Source organism: Talpa occidentalis, unplaced genomic scaffold (genome assembly GCF_014898055.3).
Source record: "Talpa occidentalis isolate TD23 unplaced genomic scaffold, MPIMG_talOcc4v2.1 talOcc4.6, whole genome shotgun sequence".
Classification (NCBI taxonomy): domain Eukaryota; kingdom Metazoa; phylum Chordata; class Mammalia; order Eulipotyphla; family Talpidae; genus Talpa; species Talpa occidentalis.
The window spans coordinates 106,013,668-106,039,664 of record NW_023604972.1 but is presented as its reverse complement, the minus strand read 5'-3'; the positions used below and the strand labels follow the sequence as shown (position 1 = coordinate 106,039,664).

General features: G+C 37.7%; 1 protein-coding gene across 5 annotated transcripts; it reads left to right on the top strand.

Moving 5' to 3' along the window:
- The first annotated feature begins 2,799 nt into the window (after positions 1-2,799).
- SPATA9 (spermatogenesis associated 9) lies at positions 2,800-25,584 on the top strand. 5 transcript variants are annotated; one of them, XM_037530286.2, is made up of 5 exons: positions 2,800-3,002; positions 3,201-3,289; positions 13,585-13,812; positions 21,777-21,872; positions 25,012-25,582. In XM_037530286.2, the coding sequence occupies exons 1-5, from the start codon at positions 2,942-2,944 to the stop codon at positions 25,273-25,275; spliced, it is 738 nt and encodes a 245-aa protein (XP_037386183.1). In that variant the 5' UTR covers positions 2,800-2,941; the 3' UTR covers positions 25,276-25,582. The 5 variants fall into 5 exon arrangements, with proteins under 5 accessions (XP_037386183.1, XP_037386186.1, XP_037386187.1 ...); XM_037530290.2 differs by having other exon boundaries at positions 2,941-2,973; XM_037530288.2 differs by having other exon boundaries at positions 2,944-2,977.
- The last annotated feature ends 413 nt before the right edge of the window (positions 25,585-25,997 follow it).

Below are 25,997 nucleotides of genomic sequence, written 5' to 3'. Positions count from 1 at the left end.
AGTGGATATTGGGGTTGCTCACAGTTTCTTGGTATTTTAATTAGTTCTAGTTCCAGTCTAGTTGATGTCTCCTGAAGTTAGTGGGACTATTTCTAAGATTGGAATTGGTGATCATAGTTATGTGTAGCTTTGGTTGTACTTGATAATACTAGTTGTTCTTCAAAATAGGTCTGCCAGCTTACATTGTTCACTACTATACATGAGCACTTGATACAATATGAAAACAATGAGAAATGCAGGGGGAAGTTAATGACAAGTTTTTGTGAAATTTTTTAACATTTCTTTATTAATAACAGAGCTAAGAGGCAAAATTAGTGAACAATACAAGATTTAAATAATCAATCATAAAGTCAGCTCACTGTATTTTCATATTTTTTAAATAAAGAAAATATATTTTCTTTTTATGGTTTAGGACATTTACGAAAAAATGGTTTTATAGTTGGTCGCAAAGGAAACCTTAATATCAGGAAAGTAGAAATTTTGTAGGGTATATATTCGCTGATCTAAAAACCAATAAAGTGGGCATAAATAAAATATAGTATCAAATCTTAATTATTTGGAAATTATAATTTTTTTAAATTAAGATAGGTCTTAGAGTGTTATAGAAAATGCACTTGTGAAATATTCATCTATAAATCTGAACAAGTTACTAATGAAAGAAATGACTTTTCTATAATAGGTTCAAAGTGTAGGAAAGAAGAAATCAAAGGAAGTATTGAAAGGAACTCTTCTTTCCAAAATCTATGAGATAAAGTGAAAGATCTATTCAGAGAGTACTTTCATTATTAAGGAAGAAAACTAAAAATCAGGAAAATTTGTGCTTACCTTAAATTCATCCTGATCGTGAATTAAAGAAAAAGTAGAAAATATATAAAATTAGAAATAATATAGATCCAGAAGATTGAAATAATTACATGCAGGTCTGTCTTTTTTAAAAATTTTGTATAAGATGATTTCCTAAAAAAACAAAACAAAACAAAACAAAACCCTAAATTGTCAAAACTATCCAAGAAAGAAAATTTTATAAGCAAATACATATATGAATTTTAAATTGATAAATTTAGCTCTTAAAAAATGTCAAGTCCAGTAGTTCCACAACTAAATTTTCATCAGCACTTAAAAAATAGTTTTTACTGTATGCAAATTGTACCTCAGTTTTTATAAAGGAAAAAGAATTTTGCTATTATTATAGATACTTCTGAAAGATACAAGTCTTCTTATTTCATATTCACATAAATTAGTACTAACCTGTTCAATACCAAAAAAAGTCATGAGCTATTATGAGCTCATGAGCTATTATTATTTATGAATAGTTACAACATGAAAAAACTATAAATGCAATCTTAGCAAATAGATTCCAGCAAAATATCAAAGGAATAATACACTATAATCAAGTGCAAATTCTTTTTTCCTGTAATACAAAGATGTTTCCAATATCAGAAGAACTAATAGAGAGTATATCAACAAATTAAGAGGAAAAAGGATCATATTCAACAGTCATTCCCAGTAAAAAATATATAAGACCAAATTGGGTATAGAAGGAAACTAAATATGCTAAAGATTATTTAAAGTAATATTTGCTATTGTTTTTTGGTGAACTGTAAAATATTGAAGCCATTTTATTTGAAAACAGGGACACGGTGGTATTCTGCTGTAATCATTATTATTCAACATTGTTTTGGAAGTGCTAGAGAATACAGCTAAATAAGATAATAAAATTAGTGCTATGGACATGGAAAAAGTAGAGATGCAATTATCTCCCTCCTGTCCCCCAATGATACTGAAAAAGTAGAAAATACAAGAGATTAGTGGACAAACACAGAGAGAGAAGAGTCTATAAGGTGCTGATCCGAGGTAGACTCTGATTGCCATGTATATTAATATGACAATTAAAGGATTTTGTCATCATACAGACTCCCAGTGTGTTTGTCCATCAGGGTGTAATAAGATTTTCTTTCTGGCAGTGGCTTGTACTTTTAAATGTTCAGGCATATTTATCTTAAGCATTGGGGTCAGGCTGGAGGAAGCAGAGTCTGTTAAGGGTAGGAGAGGTTGTTATGGTGTGGGGGGTCAGAGTAGGACCAAGGACAATGTCAAAAGCAGGATCTTGTAGGTCTCACATGCTAGAAGAAATCTGCTGATGAATATTTCTTTCCTAAACAGTTCCCATGAATAGACCTCAAACAGCCACGGCTCTGTGCTTGATGAAGAGAATGACCTAGCTGTAATTAAAACAGAAGCTTCAAATTAAAATGGGATTTGAATTAAGCAACTCTTAACTCATACTAGAATACAGTGAGGTAGTTAGATAAGTCTACATGACAGGAAATTCTTCTCCAGTTTGATAATGGGGAAATAATGGTCATCTGAAATAGGACAATACTAGGAGCAAGAAATATAAAGAAAAGGTTGATATTTTAAAGAAGACAAAGACTTTGCAGTTTTGCCTGGGTTTAACCTAGTGATCCTCATTTGGGTGAAGGAAAACCATTCTGTTCAGAAGTCTTTCTGAATTAACTGCTCATGTTTCTTTTTCACTTGGCATCCCATTTCTTTTAAAACATATGCCAACTCTTTTCAAAGGGAGCTTTGTTCTCAAATGATCTATTAATTGAGGTATCACTGCAGAAATTAGGACAAATTCAATTTATATTGCAGAACTCCTTCATGTGGTTCATTTTCCATCCCTTTTCCCCTCCTTGTGGACCTTCAAACACACTCTTCCTCCTCTCACTGCCGGAGTGATTCAGAGGATTCTGTAACAAGTTCTTAGAGGCCCATTGTGCAGTAACAAAGAATTCCAGCAGTGAGTTGCAGGTTCTGTCCTTGTCTGCTTTTTGGAGTGGAAGGCTGTCCTTATCCCTCACTAATGGCGGAGTAGGACAAGCATTGCCCTGCCTGTGAGCTTGCCAAGCACCAGGAACCCAAGCAGGAGCTCATCATGCCAATCAAACCTGTTGGGTGGATATGCGGGCAGGTGTTGAAGAACTTTTCTGGAAGAAGTATACATAATCTTGTGGTAGAGGGGGATGTGGGTGTGGGAAACAAGTGGGAATAAATATGCCCTAGCGTTTGCTTTTCCAGCTACCTAGAAGTTGGATCCAGTGTTCCACACTCTTGAATTGTTCTTAAGGAACATTTTTAATTAAGCATTTCCCCTTAGTTAAGCATGACCCAGCTCTTACTTCTTTTTATCTTAGTTGAGGGACTCCAGAAAGTAATCATGGACCTTGTAGATGAGTTTAAAGATGACTTCCCTACCATCCTAAAATCATCACAGTCCAATCAGGTAATGTGATTTCATAACTTTGGAAATATTGCAATGAGGATATTGTATTTTTAGTATCATACCAATAATTGAATGCTTGATTTTGAGATAAGTGTCTGAAGTGTAGGAAAGTATTTCAAGACTCACTCATTGGGAGGTGTCTATGGAAAGCAGGCAGATTGTGGACAAGGAAGTCAGATGGATAAAGTTTAAAGATTATCACTGTGCCAATCAGATTGGAGATATGGAACTCTCAGGCACAATTGCAATGTTGTTTACTTAATATTTACTTAATGTAAATGTAAAAATCTACATGATGGTCACTTAAGCAGAACAGGGAAAGGCTTAAAATCTGCAGAGGGCAAATGAGATTTTGTGATTCCATATCTTGGATTTAGGATCTACTTGCTTCTTCTCCATTTTGCATTCCTTTTCCTTGGTATAAAGTGGTTGGAAACATTGAAAACTTTTCTTGGTTTTGCTGTAGGGGAGTAAGGAAAGAGGTGACTGTGCTTGGTGTAGTGGAAAACTGTTAAGGACAGCACAGTGATGGCAGTAATTATTGAGAAAGCCACAAGATGAATCCTAGGAAGCCAGAAATGGGCATGGAAACCTTATTGACCCTTCCAAGTTGTGATTCTTCCACGTTGCAAACATGAGAGAAACCAATGTTTTATTTAATCAAATCAATGCAAATTTCCTTACAACTCCCTTCATCTCTTCCTATTCTCTCATTTATCAAACTGAAGCCATAGTTTATGGTGAAATAGATTGATATTCTGACCCCAAAGAAAGAACTCTGAGTTCCTTTGCTTCCTATCTTCCCAAATCATGGACCTGTAAGAATTTACTCACTTACAGGAGAGTATAAATACAAAGTTACTTTATTTCTCATTTTCAAAATACTTACATTGGTTCTTTTACACTATTTACTTTGAAGAATGTGTTGCTGAAATTGGCAAGAAACTTGATTAATTAGGGGATATTATAAAACATTGCAGTTACTCTTAAAAATTATTCAGAAAAAAATTCTAATGCAAAGTTGTTAACTAGATTGTTTTTAAAAGGTTAGATAGTAAAATACTGTAAAGTTTATTATTTCCTGGATGATCCATGGTTCCCAATAATACTGAAAGGAATGGTTTTAAGAACATTTAGAGGGCTTTACTAATTGGGTTCTATTTTAAATGTCTAAATTTTATGAATAGTGTTTAAATATTTTTTTATATAGGCATTTGTTTAGGAAGGCACCGTCTTGCTAGCCTGACGTTAAAAAAATACACATTTCAAGGGAGAAAAGGATGGAATTTTTATAGAGGAATATACCAGAAGAAAGGCTATTAAATAGTTTTTCATGGCTGAATATTTTGAAGGGAATTTTCTTTCTGAGTCTGGAGAAAGTTAATTTTAAATGTCTGAACTCCAGTTTGTGGCTTTTGAGGTTCTGTACTTTCTACTCACTCCCATCTAGCCCAGGCCCCAATAACCACTTCCTTTAGTAAGAAGAAGTTTTTAAAGATTTATATTTGTAATTTACAAATCATGTCCAAATAAGGACTTTAAAATATTAAAATCTTTAAATCTGAACAAAAGGAAAATGCATACTACACTTAGGGAAATCAATTCAGATCATCTTCACTTCAATGAGAGAATCTTCTGTGATAAATGGATCATTTTGTAGGTTTGAATTATAAAACATGTTTTATTCTGTAATTATCTTGCCCTTAACATATATCACAACATTGGGAGTTGTAGACAAAAAATATTTGAATCCCTGCAAGAATGGCTTTTTACATCTATGGATATACTTTTCTGACTTCTCTATGCTTTGCTTTTTTTTTTTTAAGATTTATTTATTTATGCATACAAGAACTGGGGCACAGGCCAGAGGTGTGGGGGGTGAGAGGAATCACCAGAGACAGAGTGGGGAACAGAACAGGCAGACTGACGGAAAACACTGCTGAGGGGAGCAGCGGGCAAGACAGGAGAGGCCTGCCGTGCCGTGTGGGTAGCTCCCTGGCCTGCTGGCGATCGAATTTGTGCTGCCGAGGCTGCAGAAAGCTTCACAGCGCTGTGCTTAACCCCTTGCACCACCAGGGAGGACCCTCTATGCTTTGCTTTTAATGTGGGGCAAAAACTGCTGGGGTAGGCCTCCCCTGTGGCACAGCAAGTTGAGCGCAGCGCTGTGAAGTTGTCCGCAGTCTCTGCAGCGTGGGCTCGATTCCCGGCCAGCCAGGGAGATTCCCACATGGCGTAGCAGACCTCTCCTGTCATGCCTGCTGCTCCCCTCAGCAGTGTATTTCGGTTGTCTGACTGTTATCCTCCCCGCTCTGTCTCTGGTGAACTCTCTCACCCTCCTGTGCCTCTGGCCTGTATCTCAGCTCTTGTATAAAAATAAATCTTAAAAAAAAAAAAAAAAAAACTTCTGGGGTACACCCAGTGACATCTGGAAGTGATTTGTATTGGTGTTAGGGTTTCTAAATATAATGAAAGTAGGACTGAACTAGAATGTTCTATAATTCAATTATATTTTTGTCTTCGGTGAGTGTTTCTTGTCGGGCACTGTCATTGATGTAGAAATTAGTACATTGTGCATGGAAAGTCTTCTGGGAGGTTTCCAATGTAATATTTGGTATATATTCACTGACATTTTCTCAATATTATTTGTTATGTATTTCTAATAATCTTCATTCATTCACATTAACAAATATTTACAGAGCACCAAATATATGCCAGCCATTATTCCAGGCACTGAGGAAAGATCAATGAAACAAATGAGTAGAAATACCACTCTCATTGATCAAATATGAAAACAATAAGCAAGGGAAATAACTATATATTATGTTAATGGTGATCTTAAGTCTCAAGAAGAAAATTATAGGAGAGAAGGGGTATGAGGGTGGGGTAGAGATGGGAACAACAATCAATTCTTCAGGTAGGGCAACCAAGGCAGTCTTAGTGAGAAAGGAATTCTCGAGTTAAGACTTGAAGGGAGGGCCTCCCTGGTGGTGCAGGGGGTTGGGCACCACACTGTGAAGCTGTCTGCAGCCTCTGCAGCACGAGTTCGATCCCTGACCGGCCAGGGAGCAACCCACATTGCTCAGCAGACCTCTCCTGCCTCGCCCGCTGCTCACCTCAGCAGTGTATTTCAGTAGATCCACCTGTTCTGCTCCCCACTCTGTCTCTGGTGAATCCTCTCATACACACCCCCCCATCTTGTCCTGTACCCCAGCTCTTGTATGCATCAATAAATAAATCTTAAAAAAAAAAAGACTTGGAGTGAGGGATTCCTTGAGGACTGGACAGGCATAACTAGTGCAATGCCCCCCAAAAGGCAGTATAGCTGACAGGGGCAACAACTTGTGAAGAGCGAAAGGGAGAGAGAAAAAGAGGAGGCCAAAGAGGTAAAGAAGAGACAGCTCTTGTAGGGAATATAGATTATTGTATGTCCTTTGGCTTTACGCTAAGTACAATAGGGAGGCCCTGAAGCATTTGAGCAGAAAAACATGATAAGATTTGATATATATTTTATGAATATTGCCAGCTGATGTGTTGAGGGATAGAATGAAAATAGGCAGGGGTGCAAGCAGAGAGCACAGAGGAAGCTGATTTGCTAGTTTGGAGATGAGGTGATGATGGTAACTGAATGAAATGAACTGGATGTTGATAGTGGGGTTAGACAAGTGGTTAGATTCCAGAACAACTCAGAGAAAGAATTGAATAAAATTTGCTGATAGGCTGGTTTTATAGATGTAGGTTAGTAAAAGCTGATGAAATAGAAATTGGAGTTTAGCATTAAAACTGCTGATGATAAAGAAATAGGCGTGGCTCTTGAAAAAAAGAAAATAAAAAGGAAAGCAGGATATATATTCAAAGAATGGTGCTAATATAGGAAAATATGGAGGATTCTAGAACCAATCTGATTAACTGATGCTAAATTTCTTTTGGTGACTGGTAAATGGTCTTTAAGTAATTTTGTGTGTTTCTGAGGTGGTGTTGGGTGATAAGGAGTTGAAATTTCTTTTCTGGCATTTGGTGATCTGCTCAGATGATGACAATGATAAAAAGAATAATCTGATTTTATGCACTGTACAACCAAATCCAGGATGCTTAAGCCAAGTGTCAAAAAAAAAAAAAAAAAAGAAAGAAAAGAAATGTGGGCTTACTGTTTTGGATCAATATTAAACTTGTACACATGGGCTGATAAGAAAATACACAGCATAGATAGTAGACAAAAGGGAAATACTAGTAGCTCAAAAAAGGGAAAAATATTTAGAAATGTTCTACTAGGTAATTTAAAAGTAACTCACTGAAGGTAAGAGTGAATTGGAATGATCATTACAATTTTTTTTTTTAAAAAAGTCATCTCATCCTATGTGTAAGGGAATGTAAGAAGCCTTTCCTCTGTCCTTATCTTCTTATTTCTAGAGCCACAAAAACCTGCTGAATATGCCTGGTGTCCACATTTGGTTTCTCAAACTGTTCTTCATAAAAACAATAATGGTCTTCTTGAGAAGAAGCTGATTCCATGCTTAGTAGTAGGAAAAATAAAGGGGGTCAGAAAGTAATTTTGTCAGAAGTAGTAATTCTTCCACAGGTATCTAGGAAAGTATGAAAAAAAGAAAGCATTTTTAAAACTATGAATGAAAGCATAGTTGTGAAATTATAACATTTGAGCATTAAAAGAAAAAAAGATATTAGGAATAGGTTGAGTCTATTGGGAAAAGCCATGAATGGACAAGATTAAGAGAGGAAGGAATACAAAGTGTGCTAAATCATTACTGTAATGCACACTTGAATTTTTAAAATAATATTGATTATAATAAATGAACCCAATAGAGTTTTATTAACCCAATAGGAGAGTTTTATTAACAAATTATCAGTTACAATAGGATGATTTCTCTAGATGAGGGGATAAAATTTTAGAAAGACAATTTTGTAAAAGGGAAAAGTTGAGTGAATCAATTTAATGTAGTGTTTAGGGAATGAATCAAGATGCTTAGTAGAAGTACTCATGTAAATCAGTAAATCCAGGCCAACATATACAGATGGCCAAGAGTTTATAAAGAAACTTTTAAAATAAGGAGTGGGAAACCGCAGGATGTGTTTAATACTTTACAATCACAAAAATAAAGGGACCCCAGAATGCTGCCAGTCAGACAGTTTCCAGCAAAGGTGAAACTGCACACACACAGCCTGCTCCTGTTCTGAGTGTGGCCCTTCCCTTACATTGACAAATTATAATGAGAGAAAAGACAGTAAATTGTAATCAGAATTGAAACCAAAGTTATTCTAGCTGCTCCATCTTTGAGAAAGGTTTGGGAGAAGGAGACCTTAGTGCAACAAACATAAGGTCACTAACGAAACTGAATCTGTGCAGGAGGAGCTCTGGAGACTGCAGACAAGGCAGTTTCTCTTCCCCTGTGCTTGCAACCAGAGTCCATAATGATGTCAGTGATTGTACCTGTGTGATCTTCTGCTGCTTCTGCCTTCCATAGTATTGCTCGTAAGAGCTGCTGTGCTCTAAAGTGGCTTGGAAATTGTAGCAATTGTAGCAGCCCAGTACTTAGATTGCATTCTTGACTTAGGGCATTGGTGAGGAGAATTGAAACCACAGGTGGGCTAATGGGACTTTTCCAGTAATGTTAACAGATTCAACCACAACAGGACACCAGATGCTGCAGAAATATATCCTCATTGACAGCCTTTAACAGCTTTTGCTTATTTCCAATGACAATGTTGAACAGTAAGAGAAGTACTTAACTTTGATGACAAAAAAGAAAAATAGCAATCATAAAATTACTTCAGGATAAATGTTGAGACATTTTGAATCTCCAGCACATTCGTTCTCAGACAAATATATGATGTTTATTGTAGACAAAAAATCCATTTAACATTTAAGAGATGTTTTGTGCTTACATTTTTTGGAATCAATCAATCAAGAGAGATTCAAAGTTGTATATTGGTATTAACAAGTACTTTCCCCCAAGGTATATACTAAAAAGCCAGCAATAGCCCATAAAATTACTTAAATGAATAATGGGAACTATACTTGTCTCTTGCCAGGAATGCAGTCTAACCACATTGTAAGTAATTTCCCTGTGGTTCACTTTCTATGGACAGAGAAAGAACTCCATATCATGTTGTAGGGTAAGGAAGAATGTCAGGCTTTTCTGCCCTCCCGCCATCAGCATAGATGATGGATCCTTGAGGTCCTGAATGCATGCCTGATGGCGGGCACCTGGAGTAGGGTGTGGGCATAGGTAGATGGGATTCACCTGGGCTGAGACTGTGCTTTTAAGGGCGGCGTCACCGGGACGCCAGGAGAAGCCGAAAGAGAAGCCGAAAAAGAAGTAGCAGAAGCCGAAAGAGAAGCAGAGAACGCCGGAGAGCCCAGATAGAGTGAAGACTTGCTGGGGGCTGGGAGGCCTGCCAGCCTCCCGGCCCCCCAGTACCCCTGCCTGCTGTGTACCTGGTAATCCCAATAAAACACCTGCAAAAAACCACTGAGGACTCTGACTCCTCCTTTACCCGGTCTGCTGGATCCTAGAAAACCTGCACTGTGTCCAGTCCTGCCCTTACACATCTGTTTTGGTAATACTACAAGTTTTTTCTATCAGAATGTTCATAGGTGTTTTTGAAGTAACAGTTAAGTTTGTTGGTTAGTATATAGGGTATTTGATTTTAATTATATATGATGCACATGTATGTATTATGTATATATGTTATAGCTCATTAAAATTTTATAATATAGGGCATCCCTGTTGGCACAGGCGGTTGAGCACCACACTGTGAAGCTGTCCGCAGCCTCTGCAGCACGGGTTCGATCCTGGCCAGCCGGCGAGAATCCCACATGGTGTGGCAGACCTCTCCTGCCTTTCCTGCTGCTCCCCTCAGCAGTATATTTCGTCAGTCTGCCTGTTCTGTTCTCCACTCTGTCTCTGATGAATCCTCTCACCCTCCCATGTATCTGGCCTGTACCCCGGTTCTTGTATAAATTAAAAAAAATTTATAATGTTGTAGGGTAAGGAAAAATGTCAGGCTTTTCTGCCCTCCCGCCATCAGGATAGATGAGGGAACCCTGTGATCCTGAATGCATGCCTGATGGCGGGCACCTGAAGTGGGTACACCTGCGCTAAGACTGTGCTTTTAAGGGCGGTGTCACGGGGACACCAGGAGAAGCCAAGAACGAACAGCAGCCGAAAGAGAAGCCAAAAGAGAAGCTGAGAGAGAAGCAAAGAAGCAGAAGCAGAGAACGCCAGAGAGCCCAGATAGAGTGAAGACATGCTGGGGGCTGGGAGGCCTGCCAGCCTCCCGGCTCCCCAGCACCTCTGCCTGCCATATGCCTGGTGAACCCCAATAAAAGACCTGCAAAAAACCACTGAGGACTCTGACTCCTTTACCTGGTCTGCATGGGATCCTAGAAAACCTGCTCAGTGTCATTCCTGCCCTACAATTGGCGTAAGTTGGCAGGATGAGCCATGCAGACGGGTATGGAGCCCTCCGAAGACCTGGAGAGACTGAGGAGTAACAGACTGTTTGCCTGTGACTACTCTGGAGGAGCCATGGCGGCACAGAGGTGAACACCATCCTGGAGCTGCGGGACGAGACCTCACCTGGAGGAGGAGACGCCCGAGAGGACCAGCCAACGACGCCTGAGGCAGCAAGAATCGTCGGAAGAGAGGACCACGATTCGGAGCTCGCCAGTGCTGATGCAGGGAGAGGCCAACGGACTTGGACTAATGAATTTGGACTGACAATCCCGCCAGAAGGCGGAGGACCTTGGCAGGTTATGTTTTTTTGGGAATCTGGGGGTGGCCAGTGGGCCTTGATGGCCAAAAGCAGCCTGTGTATGCCCAGCAGCCAGGTGGAGGAGAAAAGCCAACTGAGAAGGCAAAAGCTGGTGCTGATGCTAAGTTGAGAAGCCCTGAGCGGCTGATAAGCAGCCTGAGTATGCTGAAGGCCAGTGAGTCTCGTAAAATCACCTATGGGTGATGCCCTGCTTGTTGTTGAGTGAGGGTGAGGAGCTGAGGAACCCGTCCTTGGGGGACGGGTGGGGAACGTGGCTTGGGGTGGAGCCCAAGCCAAATGTAGAGTTTGGATCCCCGACCCGTGTTCTTGTGCAGTGGGTTGGCCTGAGTGCAGGGGTCTGTGAGTCGCATTGGTGGCTATGAAAGCTGAATGTTGGAGCGACTGCAGACAGAAACCCTGAGGGTTGGTGATTACCCCCAACAGTATAGAATCTCCAATCCCAGAGCTAGTGCATCCTGGGGGGGGGGGGGATGCGGTGTGTGGCTTGTAGCCAAGACTACAGACAGAGAAGATCAGGAAGCCTGACGGCTCCTGGCGTGTTACAGTAGATGCTGCAAGTGTTCCCCTCCCTCGTATGAGCAGTACCTTTGACAGCAGATTTGGTGGCTCATCTGCTGGTACCAATAATTGTCTTTTGCACTAGGTTGGGGCCCTGCCTGGACTTATTTGTGTTCTGTTGTATTTTGTTATATTGTGATGTATTTGCTTTTGTGGGCCATGGCTGCATTGTTTATGTTTGCTAAGAAAATTGTATATATGTAGATTGTATGGCAGAAAACCCTGAGGGGGTGGACTGTAGGGTAAGGAAAAAATGTCAGGCTTTTCTGCCCTCCTGTCATTAGTATAGATGAGGGAACCCTGTGATCCTGAATGCATGCCTGATGGTGGGCACCTGAAGTGGGTATACCTGCGCTAAGACTGCTTTTAAGGGCGGCGTCATGGGAGCACCAGGAGAAGCAAAGAACGAATAGCAGCCGAAAGAGAAGCAAAGAAGCAGAAGCAGAGAAGGCCTGCCTGCCATATGCCTGGTGAACCCCAATAAAAGACCTGCAAAAAACCACTGAGGACTCTGACTCCTTCACCCGGTCTGCTGGATCAGAAAACCTGCACTGTGTCCAGTCTTGACCCTACAAATGTAAACTGGGAAAATATGTGTAACAGTTTTCAATAAGAATTATGTCTGAATAATTCAAACATTGAGTAATATTTGAATAAGATCTGTTTACATTTGAAAGAATTTATAAAATAAATAACCCCAGAGCTTAAAAAAAATTATCTTTAGAACTTGTAAGTTAGATTCTGGATATTTAGTCTAAGGACAAGAGCATATATTCATATAAAGATTTATGTACATGGGTGTGGGATATAATTATTGGACACTGAATGTTGTGTGCAGGATCACACAATGCAGTGTGTGGTAATTATCTCTGCCCAAAGTAGATTTTAGTACAGTAGATTCCCACTTTACTATTGGCACCATACGATCAAATCATTTTATAATGGTTTCTTCCTATTAAAATATAACCCCCTTTGCAATTTAATGTTCATATTACAATAGCTGGCAACCAGACAATGTGGGTGGGCATTTGTGGATGAGACATTTGTATAACTTAGTATCTGAGCTATTCAGAGTATATTTGTCTGACTGAGAGCTTTTGTCACATAGGTCCATGTTTTTTTTTTAAGTATAGAATTTTTGTTTTTATGTATCCTTTCAAACAAATGGTTTTTGAATTGCATAAAAACATTGTGCTAAACTGTAGCCATGCATGGATACTAAAAAGCATATTAAAAAGAAAATGTCAATTAAGTTGAAACAAGAAATTATAAAAAAGCATGATAATGGTATAAAAGTTAGTGAATTGGTATGAGAATTTGGTTTTTCCCATCCCCTCCATTAGCAAACTCTAAGTGATTTTGAAATAACATTTTCCAACTTGTTTTTAATTTCATCTTTTTTTTTAAAGAGGCATGTATTTATTTATTTATTTATTTATTTATTCGTTTGTTTGTTTGTACATGCACTGGGTACAGTCAGAAGCGCGGGAGGGTGAGAGAATTCACCAGAGCCAGAGTGGGGAGCAGAACAGGCAGAAGGACCGAAGTACACTGCTGAGGGGAGCAGCGGGCGGCAGGAAAGGTCTGCACGCCATGTGGGACCCTCCTCCGGTGGCCGGGGAGCAGCCGGGATGGAACCGGCGCCGCAGAGGCTTCGGGCAGCTTTGCAACCCAGCGCTCAACCGCTGCGCCACCGGGGAGGCCCTAATTTCATCTTTTTAACATAAATAGAATGAAATTCAGTTTTATTGTAAGCTTAATTATGTGCTGAAAATTTCAGATGATGCCATCATAGAACAAATTATGTAATATCAAGATATTACCGGGTTCACATTATGCTATTGTCTCTATGAAATCATGACTGTAGAAAAAATTAGAAAGTGAGGGTCTACTGTAATGCATTAGAGAATCATACATCAGTCACTTTTCAGAGGTTTATTTTCCAGAAAAGAGAACCCTTGCGAAAAACATCTAAAGTCAGAATGGCTTTTGCTTTAGCCAAGATCAACCAAGGAACATTAATTCAAGGATTAAATACCATATCAAGTTCCTCCAAATCAGTGGCCAAACTTCTGGAACCTCAGCTTGCTTGTAGGCTTTTCGAATTAAGGAAGATTTCTCATCGTCTACTGAGGGAAGTTAATACACTCAAACAACCCCTATATAACATGCGGGTAAGTGAATATTATATTTACACAATTTATTAACCATTTTTATGGAACTGTTTTGAAATTTCAAGATGATTTGAAAAATAAAAATGTATCACATTTGGTTGTCTGCTATATGAGATAAAAATAATTGAGTAAGAACAATGAATGGTCTTATTTCAGTATACTATATTTTTTAGCTTAACTAAATCTGAAAGGAGAAGTGATGTGGATTTTTTTCCTACCTTATTATATTGAACTATATGATACATATATTTAACTGTATCATATATTTCGTATATTCTATTTCCATAGATCCATCAACATCTAGGTATATTTCAAATTATATGTTCTATGTTGTTTTTCTGATACTCTGTTCCATTTTAAGAACAGTAACTCTTAAAACTTTTTTAGTACCATTTTTTCCCTAAACTTTATGGGATAGAACTGGGGTTTTCAATCTGGCCTTTTCAAATATTTCAACTGTTTTGCTGATGGGAAAGAAAACCTTGCTCAAAACTCCATTAAGCCAAAAATGAGATGTATTTATTCATGTACTCCAACAATTCAGCGTTGGTGCGGTTTCAGACCTTGCTGGATATAGGTCCTCAAACGATACCTTCAGTATCTTGTTTCTCTTCCTTTCCATCTCCTGGCTCTGCTTTCCCTGAGCTGGCTCCATTCTTAGACCTGCTTCTGCTCATGGTCACAAGATGACTTGCAGCTGTTCCTGAGGCTCATCCTTTCAGGGTCAATTATAGAAGAATGAGAGTCCTTCCCCCAGCATTCCTGGCTAAGTCCTGAAGTTTAGTCTTAGGAATGGCTTAGTTCTAAATGAGGAAAATTGCATGTCCTAATTGACCCAGGACTCTATTATCTGCTTCATCCCTGAAGTTGAGGTGGGAACCCCATGCAGACCACATGACTTGAGACTGAGAAAAAGATGATTCTCAAATAAAAGTCTCAGTGGTTTTGAGAAGGTGAGAAAATGAATGATGGAGAGCTAAAAGGAACAAAATACCTTTCACCCAGGAATCTCTTTAATCAAAGATTTTGACATTTTCAGAAATCATCAAATATTTCAACTGTCTGAAAACAGTATTATAAAAAGGCTCCCTAATAACACCTGATGTCTGTGAAGTAAAAAGTATTTCATTTGTTAAACACTTGATTCTCTAAGCGCTATAAACTTTATTCCTGTTTTTTAAATGATCAAAAAGAAACACAGCTAAATTATATTGTCTTAAATTCTCACTGCAATATCTTTCTGGGTCTAGATTTTTGCCTAGCTTTTCTTTCTTTGGATTGTTAAAACCATAGTTTATAGATAGTTGATAAAAAAAATGCCCTTTGAAAATGATTTCTGTATTTATTGTGATATCATATTTAAAGACACTGCCCATTATATTATTCAAAGTCATCCTGTTTTGCTCCTTGGCTAAGTCAAAACAGTAAAGAATCTAAGATTTTGCACTTGTTACAAGTCAATAAATTAATCTGTTAAAGTTATATTAACACAATCCTTAAGTCTGAGGCACAGATTTGTTTATTACTCAGGGCAAAGGAAGCAGCAGAGCAACATCATGTGTCAGTTCCCTATGCCTGAACTCCCATAGGGCAAGATGATGTGATGAGAGAAAGATGAAAGAACGAGAGAGAGAATATTATTATCCTGAATATAAGTAATTGTCTCTGGAGAGGATGATGAAGGTTTTATTGTTAGTGCCCTGTGACAACATCTTGGGCGGTACATCTTTAGATCTCTCCCAAGGAAAATACCTTCTCTAGTTTCCACAGCTGTTTGCTGTGGACATTCAACTCTGTCCTCATTAGAAGGCCCACTTCTGACAAGAATGAAAGAATATCTCCAACACTCATAAACGTTCAGTGGCAGAAAAATTATCTTTGCAGCTGAATTTGTGTTTCCTTTTATCCCTAACAGGACCAATTTCTTCAACAGGGATTTCTTAAAAAATAAAAATGCATTCTGGCCTTAGAGGTGGAACTGTCCCTCTAGAGGGGAATTTTATGCTCCTGGAATATCAGCAAGTTGGGACCAGGCCTTAAAGTAACATTTTCAACTTGGGTTTTCCTGCATCACACTAACAGGGTAAATTCAGGTCTCTTTCCGTGGTGCAAGTTGAGAGGTTTGATCTCTCTTGATTCAGTTCCAGCCCTAGGTGGAAATCAGCCTCCTCATCTTCTTCCTGGTCTGGCCAGTGCAGCTTTTCCAGCCCCATTTTCACTAAATTGGTAGTTTTGCAAAGCCTAATCCTTACCTTATGTGCATCCAGCCTTTTTATTATTTTATTGGTCCCATAACATCCCTAGAGTTTGTGGGACATAAGCTCATACGCAGTTTCTGCTGTTTTAGTTCCTTCATTGTTAAGGGCAGAGGGGATTTGTCTTTCTTCCTTCCCTCCCCGTCCCCCACTCCCCCGCCTTTTAGTTTACTTTTAAAATTGGATTATTTTTAGGCAATGTTGGGTTACAACACTGTATATGATTTGGGGGTATACATTCACACCTTTTCATGTGTATGCTACCACATCACACCCACCACCAAATCCCCCATAATCCTCCCTCACAGTCCATTAGGCTTCCCTTCCCCTTTCATAGCCTCAATTGTGCAGTCATCTTTCTAGGGATTGTTTTGGTGAGTTGTCTGTTCTTTTTCTTTGTTTCTTTATATTCCATGAGTAAATCACCTTGTATTTGTCTCTCACCTATTTTGCTTAGCATGATCCTCTCTCTGTCTCTTTTTCTCTTTGAAACTCAGTCTTATATTAAATTTTTGAAGTTTGATTTTATATAACATTTCAATTTTTTGTATTTGTGAGGGGTTCCACATGAGTTAGGTTTGCCATCTTAATGGAACTAGATGTCTTTAATATCTTCTTTTATGTATTTTAATATAGCTAAATTAATTTGGGAAGTGTAGGGTTTTTTTAATTCACTCAATAAATATTTATTGAAAACCTGACATGTAAAACCACTAGTGTAAGTAGAAGGGATTCTAGATGTCTTATAAGTAAGCAATGTCAGTAGAGTGTAGGATATTCAAGAACGAAGAGTTCAAAGTGTACAATGGTGGCATCAAGAAGGAGCATATAATTCCAAAGAGTAGTCAGCATGGACTCATATTGTAACTTGTAGAAGATACACTGTTGGATATCAGAATTAAAGGAAGAGAAATTAGCTTGATGAAGAAGTAGCATCATTCCAAGAAGAAAATGGTGTCTTAAATACTAAGGAGAGAGAAAATATGACTTATTTAGGGAAGTTAAGTATTGTCATATGGCTGGAGTGGGGCCTGTCTCAGGTCAGAAGTTCCAGGGTCCCTGAGGGTTAAGTATGATTAGTAATATGTATTGGCTGGGTCGAGAATCAGATGCCACTGAGAGAAAACTAACTTGTAGCAAGGATGGAAAAAGCATCTCAAATCTGAAAGGCTTAGTCCTCACTAAGGACTATTGAAAAAATATCAATAGAAGCTGACTAGTGAAGACAATGGCCTGGGAAGTCACAGGAACAATAATGTCTGAGGTGTGTGTGGGATGTGGGGGGGTAGTCAGTGGATTGGTCGGTGATGTGGTGTATCCATGGTACCTGAGCATGAAGTCAGCCATGCCGTCATAGCTTGAAGGAGCCACACCGGCTTGGCACAACACTGCCATGCCTTCCCATGGTGACAGAGATCAGTTTATTCAAAATGGATCTCAGCATGGATTTCTTCAAGAATTATCAGGCTGCCTGTCCGTGGAACTTTGTGATAATGCTGATATAAAAGGGATGAAAGTTGGAATTATTATGTGAAGAGATATATTTTGTGGGTGCATGGAGGATATCACTTTATAAAACTGGTTATGGGAGGGAAAGTAGCTAGACTAATCTAGCTGAAGGCATGTGTCAAAGATCCTCTTCATGTACTCTGATTCAGCAATGATCTAAGGATGCTGATAATGGAAAGGTGTATTCTATCAATACCTAGAGCACTTTAAATGGTTCCTGCAAAACTCTGTCAAATATTGTGTAGCTGAGAACACCAGGTGGATTGCCTCCCTAAAAAAGCTGAAATAGCGGAGCATTTTCATTAGGACACTGACGATAACTCAGATAGTGTTTCAGCCCTTTGATGTGGTCTGAGGTGAAACATACAATAATGGTTTCAGGGTAACTAGAGATTGAACACTATCATAGGCGCTGCCTTGACAACCTACTCAGGCCTTTTTAGTTGGATGCTCAGTTCCAGAGCATGTCCTGTTTATCTCAGCTTTATTCAAAGATGTTGTGCCAAATACAAACCACCCAAATACCCAACCAACACAAATGATCTAAAGAGATTCCAGTGGCTTTTGATATGAGCACAGAGAGTTAGAGCCATTTTTTTAAAGATTTATTTATTTATGCATTAAGAGCTGGGGTGCAGGCCAGAGATGTGGGGAGTGAGAGGATTCACCAGAGACAGAGTGGGGAACAGAACAGGCAGACTGACTGAAATAACACTGCTGAGGGGAGCAGCGGGTGAGACAGGAGAGGTCTGCTGCACCATGTGGGTAGCTCCCTGGCTGGCTGGGGATTGAACTCGTGCTGCAGAGGCTGTGGATTGCTTCATAGTGTGGTGCTTAACCCCTTGTGCCACCAGGGAGGCTGAGTAAAGTGTTTTGTGCTGACCATCTTAAGAGACTTCCTTTGTATCTGATTTTAGGATGCAAAGTCATGTTGCTTCTCAATCCCTTCCAGGTTCTGCTTGGCTGAAATGGTAGTTGATAGTTTTATATGGGACCTCAGGAATGGCAAACTCTTGAGTAGAGAATTTCCTGGTGGATTCAATAACACCAGCGCCAACACCATAACCTACAGCATGGGACATCTACTTAATCTTGTAAGCTGTCTGGTGTGGTGAAGCTTGCAGTTGCTAGAGGCTGCAGTGACCTAGATAATCAGCTTGAATGCTGACTTCAGCCAAGATGCGTCAGTTCTCACAGTCGTTGACATTGGAGGGCCAACGCAGAGCCACAGGTTCAGCTCTTCCTAGGATAGAATCTTCCTTATAATAGCATTAGCGCTGACTGTTTTTACTTTGTATAGGCACTGTGGAGTGGGCAAAAGTGAAGAAAAGCCTCAGCTTCTAAAATGCCAGTGCTCTAGGCAGATCCGAGCAAACTGGTACTTCCTATGTCAGGATAAATGTCAGAGGCTTATCTAAGTAGTTTCTTCGTTGTCCCTAAACCTCTAAGGGAGACTTCAGTTTGGGGTCTAAACTATAAATCTGGCAAATATCAGGAACTTCTAGAGGTCCTTCATGGGCCTATACAAAGCTATCTTGGCTGGCATAACTCAAAACCTGGGGAAGATAGTCAATTCCTAGAAAGTAGAATCAGTGGGCTCTTGAAGACATATCTCTTCAGCTTGGCCAGGAGGTTGAGACATTTGAAACTGTACTGGTCCACCTGGTTGAGAGCTTATTCGAGAACAATGCTCCACCAGATATTAACACTGTGATAAACAAAGTCAAATAGATGTCTTTGCTATACACTGCTGGGAGCCTCTCCTGTGCTTATGAGTATTGTGGGTTGCTAAGCAACAGTGGTCCTGTAACTTTCCCAAACTTATAGGAAACACTTTTCTGGATTAACAGCAGTGAGTGTTTCTTGCAACAGTTTGTTGTTCATCAGTCAGTTACAGTTTTCCCTTTTACTCCCTTGGTGTCCCACTTTATTGTGGTTTTGGAAAACAAATTAAGTTGGGCCATGTATTGTAATTCTCCAACCTATTACAGTTTGCTTTTTGTGATTTAGTTTATTATTCGTGAAAAAAGATGAACTCAGATACTTCTTTTAGGAGATGACACAAAATTACTGGGCGAAGCAGAACACAAATTATGTGGGAGAAGTCTAGCTCTGACTGAAATGATTTTACTGTTCAAATAGCTGTATATTTTACATGTTAATATTATCAAATTCACAAAAGAAATAAGTGTACATAATACTGATAACAAGACATTTTAAAGAATGCAAATAAAATGAAATTAATACGACAAGCTTAAACTTTTTAAACTAGGCCAAGACACATGCCTCCCATTTGCCAAATTTCTGCTTATTTATCTCAGTTTTTACCATACTCTCCTCCTGCTTATAGCAAGTCCAAAATGAAACAGGGTGTTTTATAATATGAAAAACATGTATTGCAAGTGAGTCATAAGACTGAGAAATGGCTACTTGCCAGTAGCCACATAAATTTTGGAAGAAATGTATTTTCTACAGGGATGATTTGTTACAGGAATCGCATATATTTATCAAAAAGCATGAAAATGGTGAAAAAGTGACCCTCAGACAATATACAAACTTCTTAATCAGAACTCTAACATAAATCAAATACAAAATTTATTTTGAATAATCAGTTCTAATTACTTTTAGATGAAGGATCAAACCTGAGAAGAATGCAGTGAAGCAGAAAGAGTAATTTCTTGTGCATGCAGACACCATTTTTTTATTGTATATGGCCTACCAATTATTGAATATGGACCTCCCACTATGCATTCACAATTCACAAAGGCATGAATCTTTTATTCTTCTACGAGGCATTTTGTTGGTGTGTATCTTCTCTTACTGGTATTATTGTCTCCTTGTAGCCAATAGTGGAATTCAAAGGCATGCTATCATTCTGATTCTTCTAGCAACATGGAAAGAGCAGCAGCTGCTTCATTTCCTGGAAACTCTTTCCAGAAGCCAGGATCTCTAGAGAGGTTCCAAAATGACTTAGGAAGAGAGCTGACTAAAACTGCTCCACCTTTCTCTACATGTAGGAGTTGCTAAGGTCTGGAAGGAAGGGAATAAGAAACTCCGCTTCCCGTTAGCTACTAGGCTGATTAGTTTTCTTCGTTTCAGAATTCCTTACCTTACTTAAGAGAGAAGGGGAATTGCGGTGGGTAGTTTTATTCTTCATTTGGTAGTGCAGCACTAAGCAAAAACTGAGCACTCTGCAACAGTCACTTAAAACAGGACCAGGTACACAGTGCTATGTGTTTGTTCAATCAAATGATTCAGGGATTCTTCAGAAGCACCTTTTAAAAGGCTGCAACACACCAGTGAATGGATATAGCATAATTTACCTACCCATATGGCTATCAGTTTCAGTTGTCCAGTGTTGTATAAATAACTTTTAATGAACCTGTGCATACTGTTCTTTCTAGTGTGTGTGCGCGTTTACACGATTTTATTAGTTACAGTCTGTACCTTCTGGGAGTTTGTTGAAGTCATTGAGGGCTTGGCTTTTTCTCCAGAGGAACATGGCTGACTGCCACTCTGCTGCTGAAGGGGAAAGGAATGTTTTTCCTAATGTCCTCATTTCATACCCTGCTCAAGGCAACAGAGGCAGCCTATAAACTGAATATATTATACTAATATATTAAAATGAGGGACACTTTCTATTACCAGAAGCTAGAGACATTTGAGAGACCAATTTTTATTGGTCTAAACCTCTGTGTTTCAGAAATGCAGGCTGGCTATGAGCACAGTATTTCCTGAAGCTTAATGATCATCTAAGGTTAATGCTGCCCTTCAGCAGTCTCATGATTAACTTTTCAAGCAGGTCATTAATCTGCAGGAAGTGTTCAGGGTTTTGATTGTTGTTTGCTTAATTGAAGAGGTGAATAATTTAGTAAAGAATAATTAAATGAATTTAAACAAAGAAAAGACTGTTTTTCTAATATGCACAGTGGCACCCCCTAGTGAGGACACTTGGTAAATGTAAAAATGTCAACATGATTTTTTATAGCTTTATCAGTTTTTTGATTTGCAAAATAGAAAGTATCTTTTTATAAAAGGATAAAAAGTAACAGTTTCAGAAGGTAAAAAAACCTCCAGATAAATATAAAGCAGATGATTTTTGTTAGAAATATTAAACTTCTCATTTTATATAACATTGTAAAATTTAATATTGTGACATGGAAAACGTTTTCATAAGAAAATCATTTTCTGCTTTTGCAGGTCAGAAAGTGTTCTTTGTTTGAAATCATTTCCTTTCCAGCCAAGACTGCCTTAACTAGCATAATATATGCTTCATTTGCTACACTAATTTATTTGGTAAGAACATTATTAGAATGTAGAAATAAATATGCTTATTTTATATCATATTAAAGATATGTAGTACTTATTCATAAGCCATGGTGCTATTCTTTTGTTAAACAAAATAAATTTTTTATTAAGAATTTACTTTTCTGAGGAGCCAAGTCAATCTACCAAAAATTAATTTGCTTAGCTAACTAAATGTATTTTTTTTGTACACTACAATTTGGAGACTTTCAATCAAAACACTTTGTTTTTGATTTTTTCGGCTGTAGTTATTTTGTTCCAGCTATTGTGCCAGGGTTGGCTAAAGTATGATTTGGGGGGACATAAATATTAGTGTCTCATGAGTTCTAAATGCTGTAATTTAAAAGTGTTCATTTAAAAGCATGACAAAACTTTAAAGGATTTTATAAATTATAAGGGGTTATTTTAATCTGTTATCATTTATACTTGCCTTTAAATGTTGTTAAATATAGCATATACAGAGAGAAGTACAAACCTTGATGAATTATCACAAAAGCTATTAATCAGCATACCACAAGGGTCAAGAAGCCAAACAATGCCATAATTCTGGAAGTCTTTTTCTTGCTTCCCTCAAGTCACTAATTTCTAAAAAGACAACAACTATTTTGATTTTTAATACCAGTTTTCTTGGAATTGTATATAAATGAAATAATAATAAGTGTACTTTTGTATTTGTCTTTTGTCCAACATTTTGTTTTGCTCAACATCATTGTGAAATTTATTCATTTATAGCATAAAGCAGTAATCTGTTGATTTTCATTGCTGTGTATATTCCTTTGAATACATCACTATTTATTCATTCTACTATTGAACATTTAGATTATTTACAGTTTTGAGTATTATAAAGTTGCTGTGAATATTCTTGTAAATATTTTAATTAAATTGCTGAACTATAGAGTATATAGGTGTTTATCTCTAGTAGGTATTGCCAAACAGTTTTCCAAAATGTTTTGATAGTTCATCCTAGCAGATAATGAATCCCAGTTGCTCTACATCATCACCGACAGTATAATCTTTTCCATTTTCGACATTCTTGGTTATCAATGAGATTGAGTAGTTTTTCATGCATAATTGGACATTTGGATGTCCTCTTCTGTGAACCTGTTAGTTCCCTCACTTTTCTGTTGGGAATTGTCTTTTTAGTATTGATTTGTACTTTTCAAATATATTCTAGATACAAACTTTCTTTTGGCTATATATGGGCAGATTTTTTATTCTTTGACTTGCCTTTTCAATTCTTTGAAGTGATTTTAAAAAACAGAAGTTCTTAAATTTAATATGACTCATTTATTAATTTTTCCATAATATTATTTTATGTGCCTTTCATATTTTAAATAGAGACTCTTGGAAACCATGAATATATACTGGTTTGGTCACAGAATGAGATTTGTAGCAGTTAAGGATTTTTAAACTTTAGGATGGAAGACACATGAGTATATTATAGGTTGCAGGGGAAGAGCCAGTCAGGAGGAAGAGGTTGAAGAGACAAGGAATAATTGATAGAAAAGATGGTAGGGTACAGGTTAAAAGCAAAGGTAGAGAGATACTAACTTTGATCAAGACCCTTCATTGAGACCTTTATGTCCTTTTATTGTGTCCCAGATCCTGAGACTGGAACACGAGTGGTGAGAATAGACATAGATAAAATATAGATGCAGGAAGAAGATATGCCTCAAAGAGGAGAGGACTTGTGAACTTTTTTTTTTTCACTGCATTGAAGTGTAGGAAACGATTGTATTTGAGGTAAATGGATGAAGCTGTTTGCAGCTAGATGTGATAGACCTAAGGTTTCTAGCTCTGAATTTGGACATACTCAAGATGCAAGTAATAAAAATATCTGACAGTGCTTTAAAAGGTAAGGATGTTTAAATATCTTATTTAATGAGAAGTCTGGAGTTAGGCAGCTTCCAGTTTGTATAGTGGATCTACAATGTCATCATGATCCCAAGGTATTTCTCTTTCCTACTGTCCTGTTTGTTTTCAGTCCTTGGATTTGTTGACTAATTCTCAGGTATCACATTCATACCACAATCCAAAGCAGGCAGAAGGGAGATAAGTAGAAGCAAAAGACCAGTCTTTCTTTTTATATAGGAGGAAAGCTTTTTTAAAAATCCTTCCTGACATCCTTGTCAGTAGATATTTTATTTCATTGACAGAACAGGGTGCAATGGCCACATACTAACTGCAAGGAAGTGAAGGGAACCATCAGACATTCTTCACTCTCCCATTCTATAGCAGCAGCCATGCAAGAAAGGAGGAAGAGGTTAGAAGGAAATTGAGGTTGTTCAGGCCAAGGCCCTCAATCCTTCCTCTATTACCCCCTGTAAGAAATAAGAAAATGTTCTAAGTGTTTATAGTCTATTAGATCACCTTGAGGCATCTCTTTGGTAAAATAAACAGATTTAAGTGTTCTTATAATTTCATGGATTTTATTACTTTTGCTGCTTGCCTTAAGTACTTGGTTGTCATCATCATCTTCATCAGTAAACTTACAGAATAAGTTTAAAGGATACAGTTCTTACGATTCCCACATTTTGAAGTTATTTTTCTGTTGTTTTTTTTTTTTTTTTCTTGACACTCCTTCTTCAAGTGCTGACATTTTTTTGAGGGAAAGTGTTTCCTTATAAATGATTGCTCTCTGCCAGCGTACTAATTCTTACCAAAAAGTTTATGCCCTTCCAATTGCACACATAGGTATGAGCAAAGTTTAAGGGGGTGGAGTAAAAAAAAAAAATCTATTTTGCAATACTGACATGTTTGGGGACAATTCCATCTTTCAGAAAATGCTTTTATTTAATTAAATCAGGGAATAAAGAAAATGCTTTGTTCAATTAAATCAGTGAGTGGCAATGTAAAACATCTATCTAATGCACTGGAGAAAAATATTTAAAGCAAATCTTTATTGAAACATACTAGGTTCTAAATTTCTTTATGCATTGTAATATTTAGAAAAAGGACTCAAACTCCCGATATTTATCATGTTCCACGGGTTCCTGAAAGAAATGCTTTTTAAAACTTTAATGTGTAGATTAAAGATTGCATGGCTTTTTAAAACATTTCATTGAACTTTTATGGTTAAGTTTAATATCTTAAAAAGAAACTTACTTTTCAATTTTTTTTTATTATATAGACAGTCTGTGTTAATACGGTACTAGAGAAGATAAAGAAAATTCTCCAAGAAGAAGAACTCATAAGGCAAAACAGAGATGAAAGTGAAAACCTTAGAAAAGCCTTTTCTGAGCCTGTGCTTTCTAAGTCTATGATTCCTGAAGGTGAAATCAAAGCAAAACCTTACAGATCGTTACCAGAAATGCCAGAGGATATTTCAGGCAGCCCTAAGCTTCCTGCTAAGTTGAACAATAAGATCCAGGTTTTACATTCTGTGTTTGACTAATCAACTGAAATGAATGAATGAGCAAATCCGAACATATCACTGACCAGAGCTTGAGTTATCTAATGACATTTCATGTCACCAAACTAGTCCAATTTCACATACTGATTGTTCTGCTCTTAAAAAAAAAAAAAAAAAAGGGAGGGGGGAGCTACTACAAAAATGTTACTCTCTAGTATTTATATAGTAGAGAAAATAAATGAACCTAAATGTAGAATATATGTCTGTCTACATATTTTCATGAACAAGAAAATGTGTCCTTTTTTGGGTTAAACTTTATGCTTGGTTTGTAATATGGTATGGGCATATTTATAATACATTTGTTTTTTATTAAAGACTTGTTTCAAGTGTCTTTTTAATTATTTATCTGGAAAGGGGAATACTCTCCTTATCAAAATGCTACATACTTTTTTCAGTGAAAATAAAAGGTTATTGATTTTCTGTGTACAGGCTGTCTACTGAAATCTGCTATTATCAATTCTGTTATAACTCATTTGTAAAGTTGTGAAGGACCTGGAATGCATAGAATTCAGAAAATTTAAGACAAAATATTATTTATAAATCTGATGAGATGATTTCTGTATATAAGGACTGGACATGACATGACACTTTTTATTTCTAGAGTTAGAGAAACAAATTTAGAAACAGAAATCAAGTCCATGTTTTACGCATTGTTGCCACCAGATCCTGGGAGAAAATGTTTCTGATTGGCCCTGCAAACTAGG

Coding starts and splice junctions, on each gene's coding strand:
- SPATA9 (XM_037530286.2), top strand. CDS start 2,942: ATGCCAATCAAACCTGTTGGGTGGATATGCGGGCAGGTGTTGAAGAAC. Junction 13,813..21,776: donor AACCCCTATATAACATGCGG/GTAAGTGAATAT, acceptor CTGCTTTTGCAG/GTCAGAAAGTGTTCTTTGTT. Junction 21,873..25,011: donor TTGCTACACTAATTTATTTG/GTAAGAACATTA, acceptor TTTATTATATAG/ACAGTCTGTGTTAATACGGT.